This window comes from Oculina patagonica, chromosome 3, assembly GCF_052425735.1.
Source record: "Oculina patagonica isolate OP01 chromosome 3, crgOcupat, whole genome shotgun sequence".
Taxonomy (NCBI): Eukaryota; Metazoa; Cnidaria; class Anthozoa; order Scleractinia; family Oculinidae; genus Oculina; species Oculina patagonica.
This window is the reverse complement of record NC_135760.1, coordinates 27,031,267-27,048,838: the sequence shown is the minus strand read 5'-3', so window position 1 is coordinate 27,048,838 and position 17,572 is coordinate 27,031,267. Positions and strand designations below refer to the sequence as shown.

The window sequence follows — 17,572 nt, the reverse complement described above, 5'->3', positions numbered from 1 at the left end:
CGAATGAAAATGTTACTGATTCTTAGACGGTCGGAAGTCGTGCACTAAAAGTATAACAAGTCAATTTTACGGTTTGTGTTATTCACTGAAGCACAAGCCTCAGTTTTTGTAATTCTTGCCCCTTAACCCGAAAACATTTTGACAAGAAGACCTTGGTAAATTAAAATTATTACATGTTACATCTAGTGATTAAGAGGTGAATATCACTTTTAACAAGGTCTACGCCAAACGAAAGATCCTGCAGCATAAGATTTACGCCGGCGTAAACTGCATAAGGTCGCATAAACATTTTGTTGATTTTATAAGTACTACCAATCTCGAGCCCAGAGTGACCCCCGGCTCCGGTCCTTCACAGCGGTCAAACGCAAAAATGACGTCACCTCCGGTTCTCGGCGCCTCGAACTTTTCTTAGAATTTGTCTCGAAAGTGTGCAAACTTTTGTAGGAAATTGTTAAAGAAATGGTACGGTGAAAGAACAGTTCAAGCTGGGACACTCAGTGGAGATGAATTATCAAATTTCCAATTCATAAGCGGCGTATAAACCTTAACTTTCCAGGGACGGCGTTAACTTTTGGGTTTAAAGCCAAAGTTTTCGGAAAATTTAAGACTTTGTATGGAAAATTTTGGCGGGAATTACACAGGAACTGCGCACGCGCGCTGCGTTTGACCGCTGTGTGCCCGGCTCCTCGGTCCGTCAGCGGTTGGTCAGCGGTAGGGTCGCCGGGACTCACTCTGGGAAACTGAATTTTAATTCAGTTGCCTACTGGTCCTCACAGAACAATAGAAATCAACACGGAAGTCTGAAAATCTTCCCCGGAAGTAAACCAAACCGGAAACCCTGGAAAAACACTTTTTTGTTTTCCATGGTCAAATGTTTAGGTGTATCACCTTAATTTTGTAAAACACCTATTAAAGAACTCGTCACATGGCGCTACATAAATGAAGTATTTTCTAATTCTACCATTCTTTTTTAACTCAAAAGATACCATGAATAAAAAAGGACTTCCTTTAAACATCAATTCTGAGCGGAGTTTTAAAACAACAACGACGGCGTCACCAAGGACAAGGTCGATTGAAAACTCAACTTATAGTTGACTTACAAATCTCGCTAGAACTACTGTTTTCATTCAAATCTCCGTTACGGTTGAAAAACTGAATATCGAAAACAGTGCTCTATTCAAAATAATAACTAATAACGCAGAATTTGAACATTACGCGTTGTTGTTTTGCTGAAAAAAGGAATTGTACAATTGTGTGCACGTGAATTGCGTGAATGTGTGCACAAGCTGAGTCGCCGAAATGCTAATTACACCTTTTGAATAGCGTTGACCGGTGTGGCCTTTAACGTCTTTATTAATATTACCGCCATTCGACAAGGAAAAAATTATTTGCTCGAAAACATGCAATCTATCATGAAAAGATGCGCTGTCAGCGAGAAGCCTTTGAAATATACGAAAGTCGCCAAACAAAAGTTTTTATCAACAGAACAATAGCTTGTCCGTGCGTTGTGCATTATGTAAATTTCTTCACTGTCGTCCGCAAAACAACAACGAACACATGCACACAGTCTTCACAGGCGGAATCTTGGAAGGCAAACAAGATCTTTGATTTAAAACCAATATAGAAGTATGCTCAAGAAAGAGACTAACGGAAATCAAAACACCAGACGCTCTTTTGTTGACTCTCTCTTTTGTTAACTGCAGAACGTTTTTGTTTACTTTTGTACCAGTTCTGTCGATACTGTGTTAGAAATAGTTCAACTTTCTCGATTTACTTCCTTCTGGGAAATTAACTTCCGCTTAGACCTGAGAGCATGCGCAATAAAAACCGGAAGACCAAGGTTTTACCTGAAATGGACCTGAAATTGATCTGATCAATTCCAGTTTCCCAGAGTCCGTCCCGTACCGCTGACCGACATAGACGGACTCTGGGCTCGAGATTGAAGTACTACAGTATGGGGCCCAGTTCTCGGCCGGGTCCAGTTCTCGGCCACTTAGTGTTCAACGCGTTTTTCACGCCCAAGTTGAATTAAAAGAAAAAGTTATTTCCTTCAAACGATAAACTGATTCTTGTGCTTTAACCTTCAACTCGCTATAGAAAGCTCACACGACAAGTTTATGCGAATGTTTTTCCGAAAATTTGTTTGTTTACGGCTCCTTAAAATTCATGGATGTAGTTAAATTCGTATTTTGCCCGTGAGCCCCTAGCAAGCGAGCTAATTTTTGGCATGTAAAACTTTGACTACTACAGCTTTCTGCCTTAGTGCGACTTTTGCGTATTTGCCAGTTCTCGATCGGCCACCCTGCTCACTATCGCAGCTTGGCGCTTTTGTTTTAAATATAATTTCATCTGCTGCAGCAAGAATGAAAGAAAGAAATGTTTTAAAGTTTTGAGCTGACTTTTGTCTTTTCTATTATTTCTACAACACCTAACTCTTTCAAGACATTTTTTTGCAAAATAAACCATCTAAATGCATTGGTCACACAACGTAGTTCTGCGGTTTTGCCAGACCCTGCACATAGGCAAGCAACTAGGCGCGTTAAAAACCTTCTTTTCTGAAGTAAAACAAAGTCTCATAAATTATTTGGGATCGAAATAACATAAATAAGTTAACAGAGTGATTTTATGACAGTGGAAATTAATTGAGCCTTTTTATACAGAAAATTACGCACAAGCTTTTTGGTGGCCGAAAACTGGACCCGGGTGGCCGAGAACTGGGCCCACAAACGGAGCTTTTACAAAAAAGCTGAATGATGAAGCTAGCTCTTGGAGAAATTTTAATTTTCTTTGGTTATTCTAAGGAAATAAATACAAGTTTACGTCTCAAGTGGTCGAGAACTGGGCCCCAAACTGTACTGTTTAAAAAAATATATACCCACGCGACATTCTTTCAACTGAAAAGGCTTGTTCTCATATGATCGCCCAGATCATTTCTATCGCATCGATCGTTTGCAATGAAAGAGTAAAACTCGTGACCTCCTATCTTCCCAGTTATTGCTGTTTTACGGCGAAGAAGAGAAAGAGAAGCTAAGCTCTATCGGCTTATCATGCCCGAGGTTCACAAAATGGCCCGGAAAACGAATAATCGCTTAAAGAACAAAGTTTCGAGGACACTTTTAAAATTCTGAGAACAAGGGCTTTGCGCTTTATTCAAAGGTAATGGCACAATGTCTTGTAATAATTCATTAGTGTAAGTAAGTAGTAGTAAAGTCTGCGTCCGAGTCTAGTGACTCATCAGGCTGGAGCTTATCCCGGTTTCCGTAGCATGAACCACTATGAGTATTTCTACTCCCCCTGGATGAGATGCTAGTCCATCACGGGGTTACCCCCAGCATGTAAGTCGCCGGTTCCCATTTAAACACCTGAGTGGAGGGAGGAATTATGAAAGTTAAGTGTCTTGCCCACGAACCCGAAGTGCACTAACCATTAGGCCACCGCGCCACGTACACTTTATTGGTGTTTCGGAGTTATAATCCTCCCATTTTTTCGGTCACTTCCCAGCACTAAGCAAGACACTTTCAATTTCTTGATTGGTCAGAGAACGTGAAAGTAACAACGTGGTTCCCTATCCTGATTATCGGTGGCAAGTCTACTACGTGGCCCATTTTGATCATTGAGAGTTTTTAGTTTTCGCAGCGCGACTCGCGCGCGTGACCCAAAGACGAGCCTGCTCGCAAGCTAATATAATAATGTCTCTTTTGTATACAAAATTCATAGCTGATTACAGAAATAAGTGGTTTATTTTGATTTATTTAGCAAAATGCCACTTCACTGTAATTACAGTATATCCCTTTCCCGTTCTTCTTCATGACAAGCGATCGCCAAAATCATTTGTGGATTTCAATCAGTCTAAATGGCCTCATCCCTCATGCGCTGTCCTGGTTTTTGACTTGACACATTTCTAACACTTCCTCTGCATCCATCCAATCACGACACACAATTGATTTAACGATCGCTTGCCTGTTGCCCAAAAAATAATATTTAAAAAAATCCCTCAGCAGTAAAGGTAAATTTAATATGTCAGTTGACAAATACTACCAAAAATATTAATACAGTTGCAAAATGGTTTACATACTGCTAGGTTGTATTTTAATCAAAATAATCACTGGCAACTTACTTTAATTTACACAGAACCAGCCAACAAAAAACTGTTAACCGCCTCTTCAATTGAGTCGTTCCTTTGTTTTCAGTATACTATTAGCAAAAATTCACTACTTAATTATGCCATCGAACAAATAAGTAGCATTTGAAGCCAATTCTGGGTCACTTTGCTACTTCACTAATCAAATGATACAGTTGACACTAAAAAGGTTCTTGTCCCACTCCATTATTATTAGCAAATTTTTGCATGTGCCAAATAAACTCAGTTATAAGTTTAGTCTTCCCTGCAGCCGTTTTCTTGTTCATCTCAAGAGGTAACGCTGGCCGAGGCCTATCAAAATTAAGTAGTGTTTTCCCAAAACATTTACGTTACTCTTATGACGCAACGTAAAAACAAAAGAACGGAACCCGACGTCAAAGACACTTAGCTTAACTGATATTCTGCTAACGTACTGTATACTGACTATAAAACATGATGCATACTCTACTTATTTAGTATAACCCCGGGACCGACTATTAGGTAAACTCCCAATCGGATTGGCTAAGAAAGCGCGGTCTAATTTAGATGGACTGCCCTGAGCGTGCTCAAGTAAAATTGCCGAAATCACAACCCAAAACTATTAAAAACCACTTTCACTGAACGTTTTCTTGAATAGATAGGTTCCTGGATTATGCTAAATTAAAATAATTAGACGGCTCGCTCTCGGTTTCTGTCGGCTTATAATAGTTGACTTGGGCTTGCCGTCTAATTGTTAATTAGCAGTCACTCAGCGAATCTGATTGGTTCTCTCATCGTTGGCTATTCGCTGAAACACCACTTTGAATATTAGCTCATATAGATACAGTTGGCAATTCGCTCAATTCACACCTGTACTTTCTCCAGGACAAGATTTCAAAACAATCTACAAGCTCAAAAAAATAGCTGAATATTCATACAAAGTTTCACTATGACTTGAATTAATAACTGACACAGCTATTGGTGATGCAAGGTACACCGAAACAAAATCTTAAAAAAACATGACCAAATCACTTATAAATAAGAGATTTGCTTAAATTTATAATAACAACTTTTTTCAATCCTTTACACCAAATTTCCCTTATAATTAAATATATATTTTTCTACAATATATTAAAAAGCTACGGTTCTTCACTGTTTGTATATCGTCCTCCAACAACAATCAGGAACAGGCTTTTGTCATCTCAATTAGATCTTCTTCTCAAAAGGTCTGGAAAAAATGAAGGAAGGATAAATTTTTTAAATGTTTGTTGATGTGCTGGCTAGTGGATACGTTTCTAGAGCGCACAGGAATTGGTGTGCTGGCTAGTGGATACGTTTCTATCGGCACGAAATTGGTGTGAAAGGCGACAGCTAAGGTATAAATAGCTGGGCGTGAAAAGACTTACTCGTACTTGCAAGGTCCCTATTACTACAAAGTGGTACAACAGTTTCCAATTTGCGTGAAAAAAAAAAAAAAACAACAACAACAACTTTGCATTTTTTGGAAATACAGTTTTTCAATAGCTGTAAAATATACAAAAGCTAACCTCTTCGTCATCACATTCTTGAGTCCAATGTCCAAATACTAAAAGGAATGCAAACAAAAAACTAAATTGCAAAATAGAATATACATCCTCCGACCTCTTTGTGAGGTGACTATCAAGACCTAACAACTGCTTAACGTCTCTTATTTCAAAATTCAGATTACTTCACTATTTGAAGCCATGTTGTGACTGCCTACAAAGTTTCCTTCAGTTCTTCAGTCGAACCAAAGGCGTGATTTACCAGAGTAGGAAGAAAGAATCCTTGCCACGTTTCCAAATATGGCTTCTCATCTATATATATACCTTCTTATCTATGATTGGTAATCATGGAAACAAGAAATACTTCAACCATGCAAAGGGGGCAACGAACCATAGCTTAACTACTATCAAGCCAATGCTAGACAACATGTAGTCTGCATACCTTCACAGATGTCACAATACGCTCTCTCTTCATTTCTGTTGCCATGGTACTGAGTGCCCTGGTCGTCAGGTGCACCAGAGGACTGGGTCGGGCAGTCGTCTGTATCATGTTGATCGAACATGTCACAGATATCACAGAACAACCGCTGCTTTATGCCTGGTCTCACGGGCTCATCATCATCAGATCTGCAAACATTAACACCCCAGTCAATAAGTATTTTATCATGTGGCTAGCTAGCCTTCATTTGGTTTCAAAATTGCCAAAAATGTCTTACTCAAAACATCCCAACATAACAACACCTCCAGTTGGTAGGGCAACGGAGGTCATGGATTCAAATCTCATTGTAGCCATTTTTTCCGGGAAAAATAACAATTGCTTAAATTGCTTGTACACTGCGAAAATGATTTTATTCATTTCACAAAATGTGTATATAAAACCTCTCTGTAGGCTTGACGCAGGTGCACACACAACAAATCGCTTCTTTTAATCTTTTGCCTCTGTGGATGCTGGTTTCCAGGGATGCCATTTTTTTTCTCGTTTTAGAAATTCAACGGGGAGTAGTGACCCGATAAAGACAGGTCGTTTTCATGACTATCTTGGCAGTGACACTCACATATCAAACATGTTGCCGTTTGTGTTAGGAACATCTCCCATCATTAACATCTCCATCTTCTTTTCCTGTTCCTCTGTTTTCCTCTAAAAGGCAAAATAAAAATCAGTGGTCAGGATCAGCCTACTCGGTAGAAAATATTCCCATAATCAATTTATACCCTATAGTAAAAATAAATGTTACCTGCAAATCCACAATCACAGAATTCAAAAAGTCCACCTGCAGGAAACAAACACAAACTGGCATTACAAACAGGGATGCCTTCAAGTGATTTTTATCAAGTGGAAAATTAAATGAACTGTTTCTTTGTGCATTACTGTTAAAAAAAACTTAGAAGGGACATTGATTTTTACCAAGTCACAAAGACATCAACTGTCATCATAACGAAATAACTCAATGGAGTATCCAAGTGGCTGTAAAGGTCACTTTTAGGACCAAAGAGAAACCGTACTAACACAAATTTTGTTGAACAGTAACCTTTTTTGCAAGGAAAAACCTTGTTATCATATCTTTGAGAGAAAAAGGTCATGAGGTTTTCTTCTTTTGACACAACGCGAGAAGAATCTCGATTATTGTATTATACATTTGAGGAAAAAATTCGATACCTGATAAAAACAACCGATTCACGAAAAATTGTGCAGAAAGAAACCAACGGAACACTAAAATAGACTATTCACGCAGTCACAAGACCATTTGATTTGTTTTTGTGATTACCGTGAATGAAATGGTGAACTCTTTTGATACCAATTAGTTTGTTGGTTGGTATCCCAAGAACAAATATGAAGATCGATTGAAGACAAGAAAGTTATAAACACGAATTGTTGCTGGAACTACTGTGTGGCCACTCGAAGCATTTTGTGCGAAAAAGCGACCTTGAGAAATCTTGATTTTTTTTTGCACTACAATTTCGTAAGTACTTGTTTCATATTTTCCATCAATTTCTGTAGATACACTATATTAAAAGAGTGCGTTATGCGCGTTGTCACCTGTGCCTCTGCGCTTTCCTTTTCAGCTTCAACTGCTTCTAACAAGTCCTGAGTTTCTCTCAGCTTACTCGCCATGCCTTCCACATCAGAACCTTAGAAAATTATACAGTTGAGTGTGTTGTAAGTGAATAACACATTATCCATGTTTCACGTGATGCTACTGGCGTCTTTCCTAACTAATTTAAGTACATATGTACATTATGAACGTTTTTAGTTTGAATTCATCTTTTTAACTAGTAGGTTACAGAATTGATGCCAATTGGTCGCCAGGCAAAACGAGCCTGCTATCAAACCCTTGTATCAGTTCTGAACGAACTATGTCACTGTTTGCAACACTCACCGCTCACAGATTGCACGGGGGTGGAACTAGGTTCGCTGACACTCTTGGCTAGTCTGCTCTTAAGCATTTCATTCTAGAAAGGAAATAACTGACAGTAAATAAGAAATGCTATACACTGCTATGTAACAATATTATGTCAGGGAATTTCCTGCCTCACTAAACTAGATGTAAACATGCAAACTACAGACATTGAGTCTTTCAATAAACTTAAAGGTCAAGCAATTCATGTGTCTTTCTCTTCCTTTTGTCATAAGTAACGGTAAATTACTATAACTGGATTTGAATAATTAATTCTCTTTACATTCAAGTCATTTAACCTCAGTTACTTTTGGTAAGTTACACTATTTAGCGCTACAGTGCGACCTAAACCTAGTTATATTGGGATCTTAACGAAACATATTGATAGTGTAGCAAGTGTGAAGACAGGATAACTGCCTTACAAATCGTCTTTCAGGGCTTGTTTAAAACCAAGCGTCAGACCAATCACTCAGGGTTTTTTATTCAACACGGTGCATCTTAATAACAATAAGCTGATGTACCCTACAGATTGTTTGGTTAATAGGAAATAATATTATGCCACTCATCGACATTCAATTTCGAGCAGTGTGTAGGATGTTTGTCACATGAACCTTGTTTAATGGTCTAAGCTCTCAGAAACCTCCTGAAGCTCAGGAGTAAAGCATCAATACTAGTTACCAGGAACTCATAGGCTTGACTTCTGCTGGGAGAACTCTGGCATATTTTCCCGAGTGTGTCAGTGTCACTGACTAAAAAATCGGTCCGCGATGCGTACGTGTGGGGGCTTGATAATTTCAAATTTGATTCTTCTTTTTTGTAAATTCATTTAGTACATTCAATTACCTTAAGGCTGCTATTTATTGCGGCAAATAATCTTTGTGATTTTTGCAAATTCATTCCTTGAAAATTTATGAGCAGCAGGTGATTCAAACATTTCTTTGATGCACATGATAACAGATAAACAGCGGAATGTCTATTACATTGATATACGATATTTTCGCCCTTACGTCATTAAGAATGTAAGAGTAGCGCAGTTGGGTAGGCATCTGACTGGGGAACGAGAGGTCGCCAGAGGCCCGAGTTCGCATCCCAGAGGGGACAATTTTTTTCTTTTTTCCTTTTTTTTTTTCTTTTTTAACCAGTAGCACTAAAATGGTTTGTTTATTATATCGCTCCGTAGGTATGCATTGCAGAATAATTTACATATATCAGAACATATAGCCATATAGACTGATTCAAGCACAAATGTATTAAATTGTGCTGTTTCTGCGGCTCTCAATATTGGCTTGCGTAAGCGTAAAAGCTCCTCTTGAATTGATGTGCAACCTGCACAGACTTCCAGCCAAACGAAATGTTGGCTAGTATGACTTCGTGAGCTGCTGTAATGACGAGCAACTACAGGAACAGCTGAAATCAAAGAAACCACACGAAACGTACGACACACCAAAATCCAATATGGCCTACTCGACACGCACCGCCGACTCATCCCCAGGCTCTCTCGCAGAAGACCACGTGACACAAGCAAACCCACACACAAATTAATAAATAAATAAATAAATAAATCCCTCAGTCGATAACAATGTGGCGGCTTTGCCCCCACAAAAATCATTACTATCATTAATGGATTCTTCAGTGAAGTAAACTTTCACAAATAACAACAGTTGCACCCCTAACAGGTTAAATCTCACCTCTTTCTTATAACTATTGATTTCATCGTCTTTTTTCTTTGCCAGTGATTCACTAGTCTGTAACTGCGTCTTTAACATTTCCCTCTCGGAATCTGCAGCAACTTTTGCATTATTCTCTCTGTAAAGAAAAAAAAAGCAGAGTTAGTTGTATTTTCATTCATAGTTAATTAACATGTAGCACGTTTTTTGTACGAAATGCAGCCAAAGGGTTTTTGTCAGCTGAATGTGTGGGTTCCCCTATGACTGATTTTCAATAGACGAAACTACTGAAAAATCATACAAGCCTGTAATTCCAAGACAATTTTAATGATTTCGTCACGAAGTTAGTCACTAACGGTGATGGCAATGTATTTGTGAAATCTTTTATTAAACAAGTTTAGTTTCTGTTCCTAGAAAAAACAGTATCAAGTGTCCAAACATTACTCCTTCCTTTTCCTACCTTGTTTTACATTCTAACAGTTGGGAATTCATTTCATCAATTTCTTTCTGTGTTTTTACCATTGCTTCTGTCAGCTGTGAAACAAGCAAACAAGTAGAACCTGAATCTCAACAACGTTCTGCTGTACACATATTTGAATTGCTCTAAACTGTACAACAATACATCTTATAAAGAATATTAATTAATTCCAAAACAGAGCGATCCGCTTCGGACTTCTAAAGGAGGCTACACCAGTTACAAAAATGTTTGAAACTTCTGATAGGAGATTGCGGAAAAGTGTTAGCAACTCTACCGACGGCCCGTTAGGGGACCTTCTGCCTTCTATGCGATCCAGATTGCTGCGAAACAGATGCCATCCCTTTACCCTTCCGGCTATGAGAACTGAAAGTTTTAAACGTAGCTTTATAAACAGATGTCTTTTCAACTTCATTTATTCATTTTATAAAGCAGTTAGACAGAGAACGTTTGTTTCTTTGAAGTTTAATAAGGAGCAATTATTATTAAAAGCATCAGTGTCTTAATACAACTGCCACTGATTGTAGATGTTACCAACCTTGTTCTTCTCAGCGTTCATTTCAGCTTTATCCTTCTGAAGATCTTCCACACTTTTTTGGAGTAATTGGTTTTGCTGTGTCATGATTGACATTTTCTTGATTACTTGGTCTTTCTCTGCAAGGGCTTCCTTGCTGACAACAAAAAGATTACGAAAATGTATGGGTGCTATTCATATGTGCTTTGTGATACATAAATGGTGACTGTTTTTAAACCCAAATGGAGGCGATTGTCTTGTTACATTGTTCAAAGCTTTAAGTTCTGTTCAATCTAATAATTTACACAAGAAACAGAAGATGTGATAGTAAAATACATTATGAAACAATTTCCACTAGATCCTACTAATAAATTCAATTCACCACATAAAAGACATGAATAATACTCACGCTTCATTCTTCAATTCTGCGATCACCGTCTCTGCGCCTGAAGCCGAGGAACTGAGCTGAAGAAGTTGTTCTTCTTTGTTGTTTGCCAGAGATTTTGCAACTTCAACCTAAAAGCAACGTTTGGGTTTGAAAAACGGGATTTATACCAAAACACGTTAACATAAGTTCCTGGGCTCGAATTTAGAGCAATTTTTAACTGAGAGTCGTAAACCAAACCCAACGTAAACACTCTGGCCAATCGAGTTACTCAATCAAAATAGAAGCAAATACATGAAGTTGGCACACAGTGCAAAAAAATGTGTGAGCCAATTAATCTTAACTTCTGGCTCCAGTTGTTCAAAAGGTGGGTAATGCTATCCACCTGATAAATCGCTATCCAGTGGATAGCGCGGAATGATTTTTTTTTTTTTTGGAAAGCGCGGAATGTTTTGTTAACAATTATCCACTGTATAGCGATTTCTCCAGTGGAAAGCGTTATTCACCATTTGAACAACTGATCGTTAAGACAGTGGCACGAGTTTTTTTACTTACTATTTTACACCAATAACAAAGCGTAGTAATGCAAAATCAAGGCAAATGCGAATTTCTTTTGACACTCAAGTGAAACCCCGGCGGTTCTAAGGGAGTAAGTTGGGGAACAAAATTGCTCCTGGCACTCAATTTTATATTTAGGAGCAAAGTTTAACCTCTTGGAATAAAGTCTTTACAGTCAACTCTCGCCTTGCGGACACCCCGCTATTGCAGACACTCGCTATTACGGACAAAATCCAGATACCCGGCGAAAAGGGTTTGACTGGAAATGACTCCCGCTATTACAGACACTAAACAACACCCCTAGCGTGTCCGCTATAACGAAAGTTGTCTGTAAAGGGTTTGTCCATGCCCTAACAAAAGTACAAAAATCCTAATGCTTACTATCTCTACGTAAATCTGTGACTATTGCTACGACTGTGCATCTCGACTTAGTCTTTGTTAACATCCCTACACCCTGGGATGTAAAAAGTTGCAAACCAGCAAAGGAGACCGCTGAATTTGGGGTGTTACTACATGGGTGGCACATTGGCTTTATGGTTACCGTAACTGCCAGGTCGAGTGGGCCAGGTTCGAGCCCTGGCTGGGTTCATTGCATTGTGCTCTTGGTCTAGACACTAAACACTCATAGTGCCTCTCTCTACCCATTGTATAAATGGGTACAGGCAAATTTGATGCTGGAGGTGAAACTGAGATGGTCTAGCATCCCATGCAGAGGGGCGGTAGAAATACTCCTAGTTGTTTAACGATCCGCAGTATGGATCACTCGGCCTGATGCAGTCTTTTTTTACAAGACGCACCTCTTTTTGCAGTTTGTCACACTCAGTCGTCATCTCCTGTAGCTTTGTTTTCAGGTCATGTTTCTCCTCGTCACTGTTGTTCTTTGCCTTAGATAGCTCATCTAGCTCTCCCTTTATTTTAGTGCTTTCCTGTTAAAAAGGACATGTAGAAGGTATTAGGATTAGCCGAAGGTATATTTGTTGTTGGTTAAAATCTGTTTTGAACCTAGGTTAATCTGTTTTAACCTGATTATAACACTTTTAACCACTTGAAACAGTTTATTTGTTGGGATTTCTTTTTAACGAATTCAAATTGTTTACAGTCGTCAAGAGTGTTATCTTCAAATCGAAGAAGACTAAACTAGGATGAAAACAGATTTCACCTGAAAACCGATTTCACCTACAAGATGTTAATCTTCGGCTAGTCTTTTACCTCGACACAGAAATAAAGTTGCTGTTGTTCTCGTCATCGTCATCATCTGCCGTTCATATTTTCAGTACATTTCCAACAAGACAAGCAGGTGATAAAAACAGAGGAAAATAGGAATCACAAAATACATTGCTTACACACCTGTGATACACTGTCAAAGGTTTTCACCAACTTTTGATGTTCTTGGTTAAGCACAGAGTACTTCTCAGTCAGTTCCTGGAGCTTGTTCTCTGTATCTCCCTGAGCCCCTATCATAACGTTCTTTTCTGTCTGCACAGATTCCACCTGTACCCGTAGTGCTGCAAGCTCCTGCTGTGATGCTTCGTAATTTGACTGCAGCTTACTGTGTTGTTCCTACAATTTAAATTGCAAACAAAGCTTTTTTTTATGTTTGACTATGTTGTTGTATGTTCTTGAATAAATACTGGCATTTGCATGGACCAGTCTACAGTAGTGCATTGCTAATTACAGTGTTCCGCTGTAAAGCAACAAGGTGTTGGCAAGTAAAATGCCATTTAGGAGGTGACCTCTAGCACGTGGCAATACTGATTCCTTTAACACCCTATTGAACGTATACGGTAATACCAGTCTGTCATTACGTTTGAAGCACCTTACTTACTTTCCATTTTTTGTACCTTAGAAACAGTCTTTGATATAATGAATACTATTTTTTCAAATTAAATTTATTTACAAATGTAAGTTCACGTGAGTCAGAATTAAAATATTTTATTGGCTGTTTTGCCGTTTATTTTGATTTATTTTTTAAGTTAAATCCGATAAAGCAATGTTCACAGTGTGGACGAGCAAGTTGTACTGAACACGTTTTACCTGTAAGCTAGATTTTTCATGTAATGTTTCTTCTTGTAAAGCTTTTATTGTGTGTAGATCTTGAGTTAGAATGTTAATCTTTTCTGTTTTTTGTTTCATTTGTTCCTCCTTTGCTGAATGCTCAGTATCCTTGGCTTTCTGAAGATCCTAGAAACAACATTAAAAGTAAAGCTAGTTAATCTTATAGTGATTGCTGCACTGACTTGCAAATTATTGTGTAACTAAAACATCAACTTCACTGAAATAAAATGGAGATAAGGCCATTGCAGACATTATAACTGGAGAAACAGTTAGACCAAATTGAAATATCAGTGTGTGCAATTGCTATGGCAAATTACACAAGTATGTTTGGGAATTCCAGTGAATTTACCGGTAGTTGCAAAATATTAATGGCACTTTTTAAACATTTACTTGTGCAGAAAACCCTTGCAAAACACTAGAACATTAAAATGATATTAATTTATATTTTTTGTTTCAGTGTACATGTACCTCCAATTCTGCTTGGTGTGTACTCTTCAAGGTTTCTTCATTTTTTAAGCTTTGTTCCAGTTTAGATTTCTTCAAGGAAGGGAAAATAAACATACTTCACATAATGCCATTACAATCAACAGTAGTACAACATACAGTCAAACTGAATGTTTTTGCGGGCAACTTCATGAACTATCACAGCAAACATTGGCAGTTTGCTTAGAGCAAGTTGCAACATGTTTGGGCATTTTGCTACATTTTTATATTTTTTGTCAGTTGCTTATCACAGGAAGTAAAATTGCACTTTCTTGGAAACAGGTACCCCCTTATGCCCTGCAAATCACAATGTTACATCCTTGGTTGAAAAAGAAAACAAATAATTATTTCCTTGTGGACATCTGCCTCTGCTGTAGAAGAACAAATTGCAGCTATTGTTGGATTAAAAGCCAAACAGTGTCCAATATTGTACACAGATTTTAACAACACAGGAAACATTGTTCTACTTTTATTTTTTTGTCCCCACTGAATGTTTCCCTTAGCAGTAGAATAGCCTGCGTATAGCATCCCTTTCAGGTCCTTTTCTGATGTATATTTTTTGCGGGAAGGTGAGGCTGTACACAGGCCTCAGAAGAAGAATGCTTAACAGTTTCGTGTGCTACCTGAGCATGGAGAACTGAAAAAATACATGTACATGGCTTACAAGATTGTGCACCATATTTTCTGCTGTTTTGGTCTGGTCTTGGTGGGATTTTTTTAATGTCTGCAAATCTTTATTATGCAGCTCCTGGCAAAAAAAGAAATAAATTACCTTCAGTAACCAACCTAACGCTATCTTTATTCCCATGAACAAGGAATAGCTTTCATATTAGGAGTGTAAATACGTGTATTAATGAGGAGTTCATATAGTTAACTTTTATCCAGCAAGTTACTCAGAATATTAACTGATAAGTTAATTAGTTAAAAATAGATGATACTTCATTAAACAGGACGATTGTATCATTTTTCAACAAATTGTCACCATACTCCATTAATTTTAACTCGGCAACATGTGAGATGAACTGTGTTCTATGTGTTCACCAGTTGAGCTTTGATTTAGACTCAGAAGGTGCAGCCCATTAATGAGTTTTCATAGTATGTACCTTTGCTTGTGCAAGATCTTCAGACAGTCTACCAATTTGGGTCTGAGCTTCAGCTGAGGAGGATTTTAACTTATCCAAAATCCTACAAAGAAAATGTTCATATAATGTCATCAAGAATAGATCTGGAAAATTGGAAATTTGAATACAATAAATGCTAATAAGTTTAAATAACACCAAGGACCCATGACAACACCTCAGCAAACAACAACTAAAATTGGACCCTTGAAGGCTGGTTTTCACTACACATAAGCACAAGCACATAACAAGAATGAACACACTCATTCTACTTATGCTGCCCTCACTAGGAATAAGCACAAGCCGGCACAAACCGACAAGAAAATGTATTGTTTGTTCTTCTAGTGCTTTTGATTATTCCTGGTGAGGACAGCATAAGAAGAATGAGTGTGCTCCTTCTTCGCATGCACTAATGCAATGCAAATTCTTGTTTGCTTTGGTTTTGCATTACAAAGCTCAGTGACTGGCTCAAAAAACTAGCGCCACTTTCACAGCCATTAGAAGTAAAACCAAAACCAATTGTGATTTGCTTGTTGCGTTTTCCAGCGCTTCGTGTCAGCTACATGTATTTGCTTGGAGTTTTCATTGAATCACTGGTTTGTCTGTGTCCTTTGAAATCGACCAGGGTGATTACCTTGGTTTTAGTTTTACGATACTCAATCAAAACTTACTCTATGCCCACTGAAAACGTAGTCTTAAAAGAAAATTTATTTTAAATTGTTTTAAAAGTAAAAGAATGTAAATAAAGATTTAAAAGTAAAACAAATAGATAATGATAAATTGCATATGTGAAATGGCTAAAATTGTTTCAGTTGGGTAACTTAATTTAATTACTATGTTAGGTAAAATGGTGCATTAAAATTATTAGGTGTATGTAAATGGTGCAATTTAAAGGAGAAGTTCACTGCAGAATGGCCATTTATTTTCTTTATGCCAATAAAAAGTTTACACAAAGATATGTTACTCACCAAAATTTTAGCCTCCAATGTGCGCTTTAACCCTACAAAATCTTTCCCAAAATTTGACAACTGAACGCCGCCATCTTGGAGCTGGTAACGTATGTGTGACGTCAAAGAGCTCAGCCTGAAGTTTGGCAGGGAAAATTAAATACTCGAAACTTCTTGTTTCTTAGTAGTGGATTTTGTTTGTCAAAATGCCTGTTTGTGCATCTCCATTTTGCTCAAATGTTCAAAGCTCCAAAAAATCCAAAAAACAAGGAGTTTTGACAATAAAAATTTCCCCGCCAAACTTCAGGCTGAGCTCTTTGACGTCACGCATACATTACCAGCTCCAAGACGGCGGGGTTCAGTTGTCGAGTTTTGGGAAAGATTTCGTAGGGTTATAGCGAACGTTGGAGGCTGAAACTTTGGTGATTAACATATCTTTGTGTAAACTTTTTATTGGCGTGAAGAAAATAAATGGCCATTCTGGAGTGAACTTCTCCTTTAACATAAAACAATTAATGTATGCACAGTTATCATGGGGATTCAAAGTGACAACAGACAATCCAATGTTCATCAGTCATTTACAGTTGGTTAAAACATCAAAGTTTACCACTCAAACAGTTGTTAAAAGCGTTTCATTATTATGTATCCAGCAGTACATATTTAAATTTTCAGTTAATGTTATTTTCCTTGCAAATAAAATAATATGCTTAAAAAATTTGAAAGGAGATTAAAATGAAAAGAAAGGGGAAGAAACAAAAGCAACAAGAAGTAATCCAGTGAATAGCAAGATGTGTCAAACAAAGCACAGTTTCCAGGAAGATGCCAAAGAAATAAGTTGACAGTACAAGACACAATAAATGTTTATTTTTGTTTTCATTTTTGTTACCAAAAACACTTAGTTTAAAATCCTGAACTGACGGTACTGGTGACTTATAGCACAAACTACAGCAACACATGATTTTGAGTGGTTAATTCAAATGCCAGAACAATTTTCCAATTTGATTTAGAGAGCAGTTTGTCCAAACTACTCACACATTTTGTATCAACATCAATACGGAAAAAATGTATTAGTGTATTATTCATGCCTAATTTAATAAGGAAACTTTACCCAACATGAACAGAATTTTGATAGCATATTTCTCATGACTCAGTAAGTTCTCTTTGTAAATGAAAGGCATAAAAAACTAATGCTTTGTTAGGAGCATGACAGCATCAATCAAGTCACTCTCACTTTAGATTTTAAAGCTTTAGTGCTTGTTTTTTACCAAGGAAGCCTACACAATGCATGCTACATGTATTTTTAGTCTTTTTACTTTAATTGCACGGTTTAATTATGTAATATTAAACATAGT

The 17,572-nt window shown here is 37.7% G+C and overlaps 1 protein-coding gene across 2 annotated transcripts in view; it reads right to left on the bottom strand.

Annotated features, from left to right (window-relative positions):
* Positions 1–4,681: 4,681 nt before the first annotated feature.
* LOC144647336 (uncharacterized) overlaps positions 4,682–17,572 on the bottom strand; it is a 29,050-nt gene continuing 16,159 nt past the window's right edge. For both annotated transcript variants that reach the window (XM_078507127.1, XM_078507128.1), the window contains 17 exons: positions 15,259–15,340; positions 14,820–14,903; positions 14,141–14,209; positions 13,652–13,798; positions 12,965–13,177; positions 12,415–12,543; positions 11,084–11,190; positions 10,699–10,831; positions 10,146–10,219; positions 9,707–9,824; positions 8,001–8,073; positions 7,661–7,752; positions 6,858–6,893; positions 6,678–6,760; positions 6,065–6,249; positions 5,647–5,684; positions 4,682–5,327 (listed from right to left, as the gene is read on the bottom strand). In XM_078507127.1, the coding sequence (XP_078363253.1) occupies positions 5,319–5,327; positions 5,647–5,684; positions 6,065–6,249; positions 6,678–6,760; positions 6,858–6,893; positions 7,661–7,752; positions 8,001–8,073; positions 9,707–9,824; positions 10,146–10,219; positions 10,699–10,831; positions 11,084–11,190; positions 12,415–12,543; positions 12,965–13,177; positions 13,652–13,798; positions 14,141–14,209; positions 14,820–14,903; positions 15,259–15,340 (1,672 nt within the window). In that variant the 3' untranslated portion in view covers positions 4,682–5,318. The remainder of the gene's footprint in view (positions 5,328–5,646; positions 5,685–6,064; positions 6,250–6,677; positions 6,761–6,857; positions 6,894–7,660; positions 7,753–8,000; positions 8,074–9,706; positions 9,825–10,145; positions 10,220–10,698; positions 10,832–11,083; positions 11,191–12,414; positions 12,544–12,964; positions 13,178–13,651; positions 13,799–14,140; positions 14,210–14,819; positions 14,904–15,258; positions 15,341–17,572) is intronic.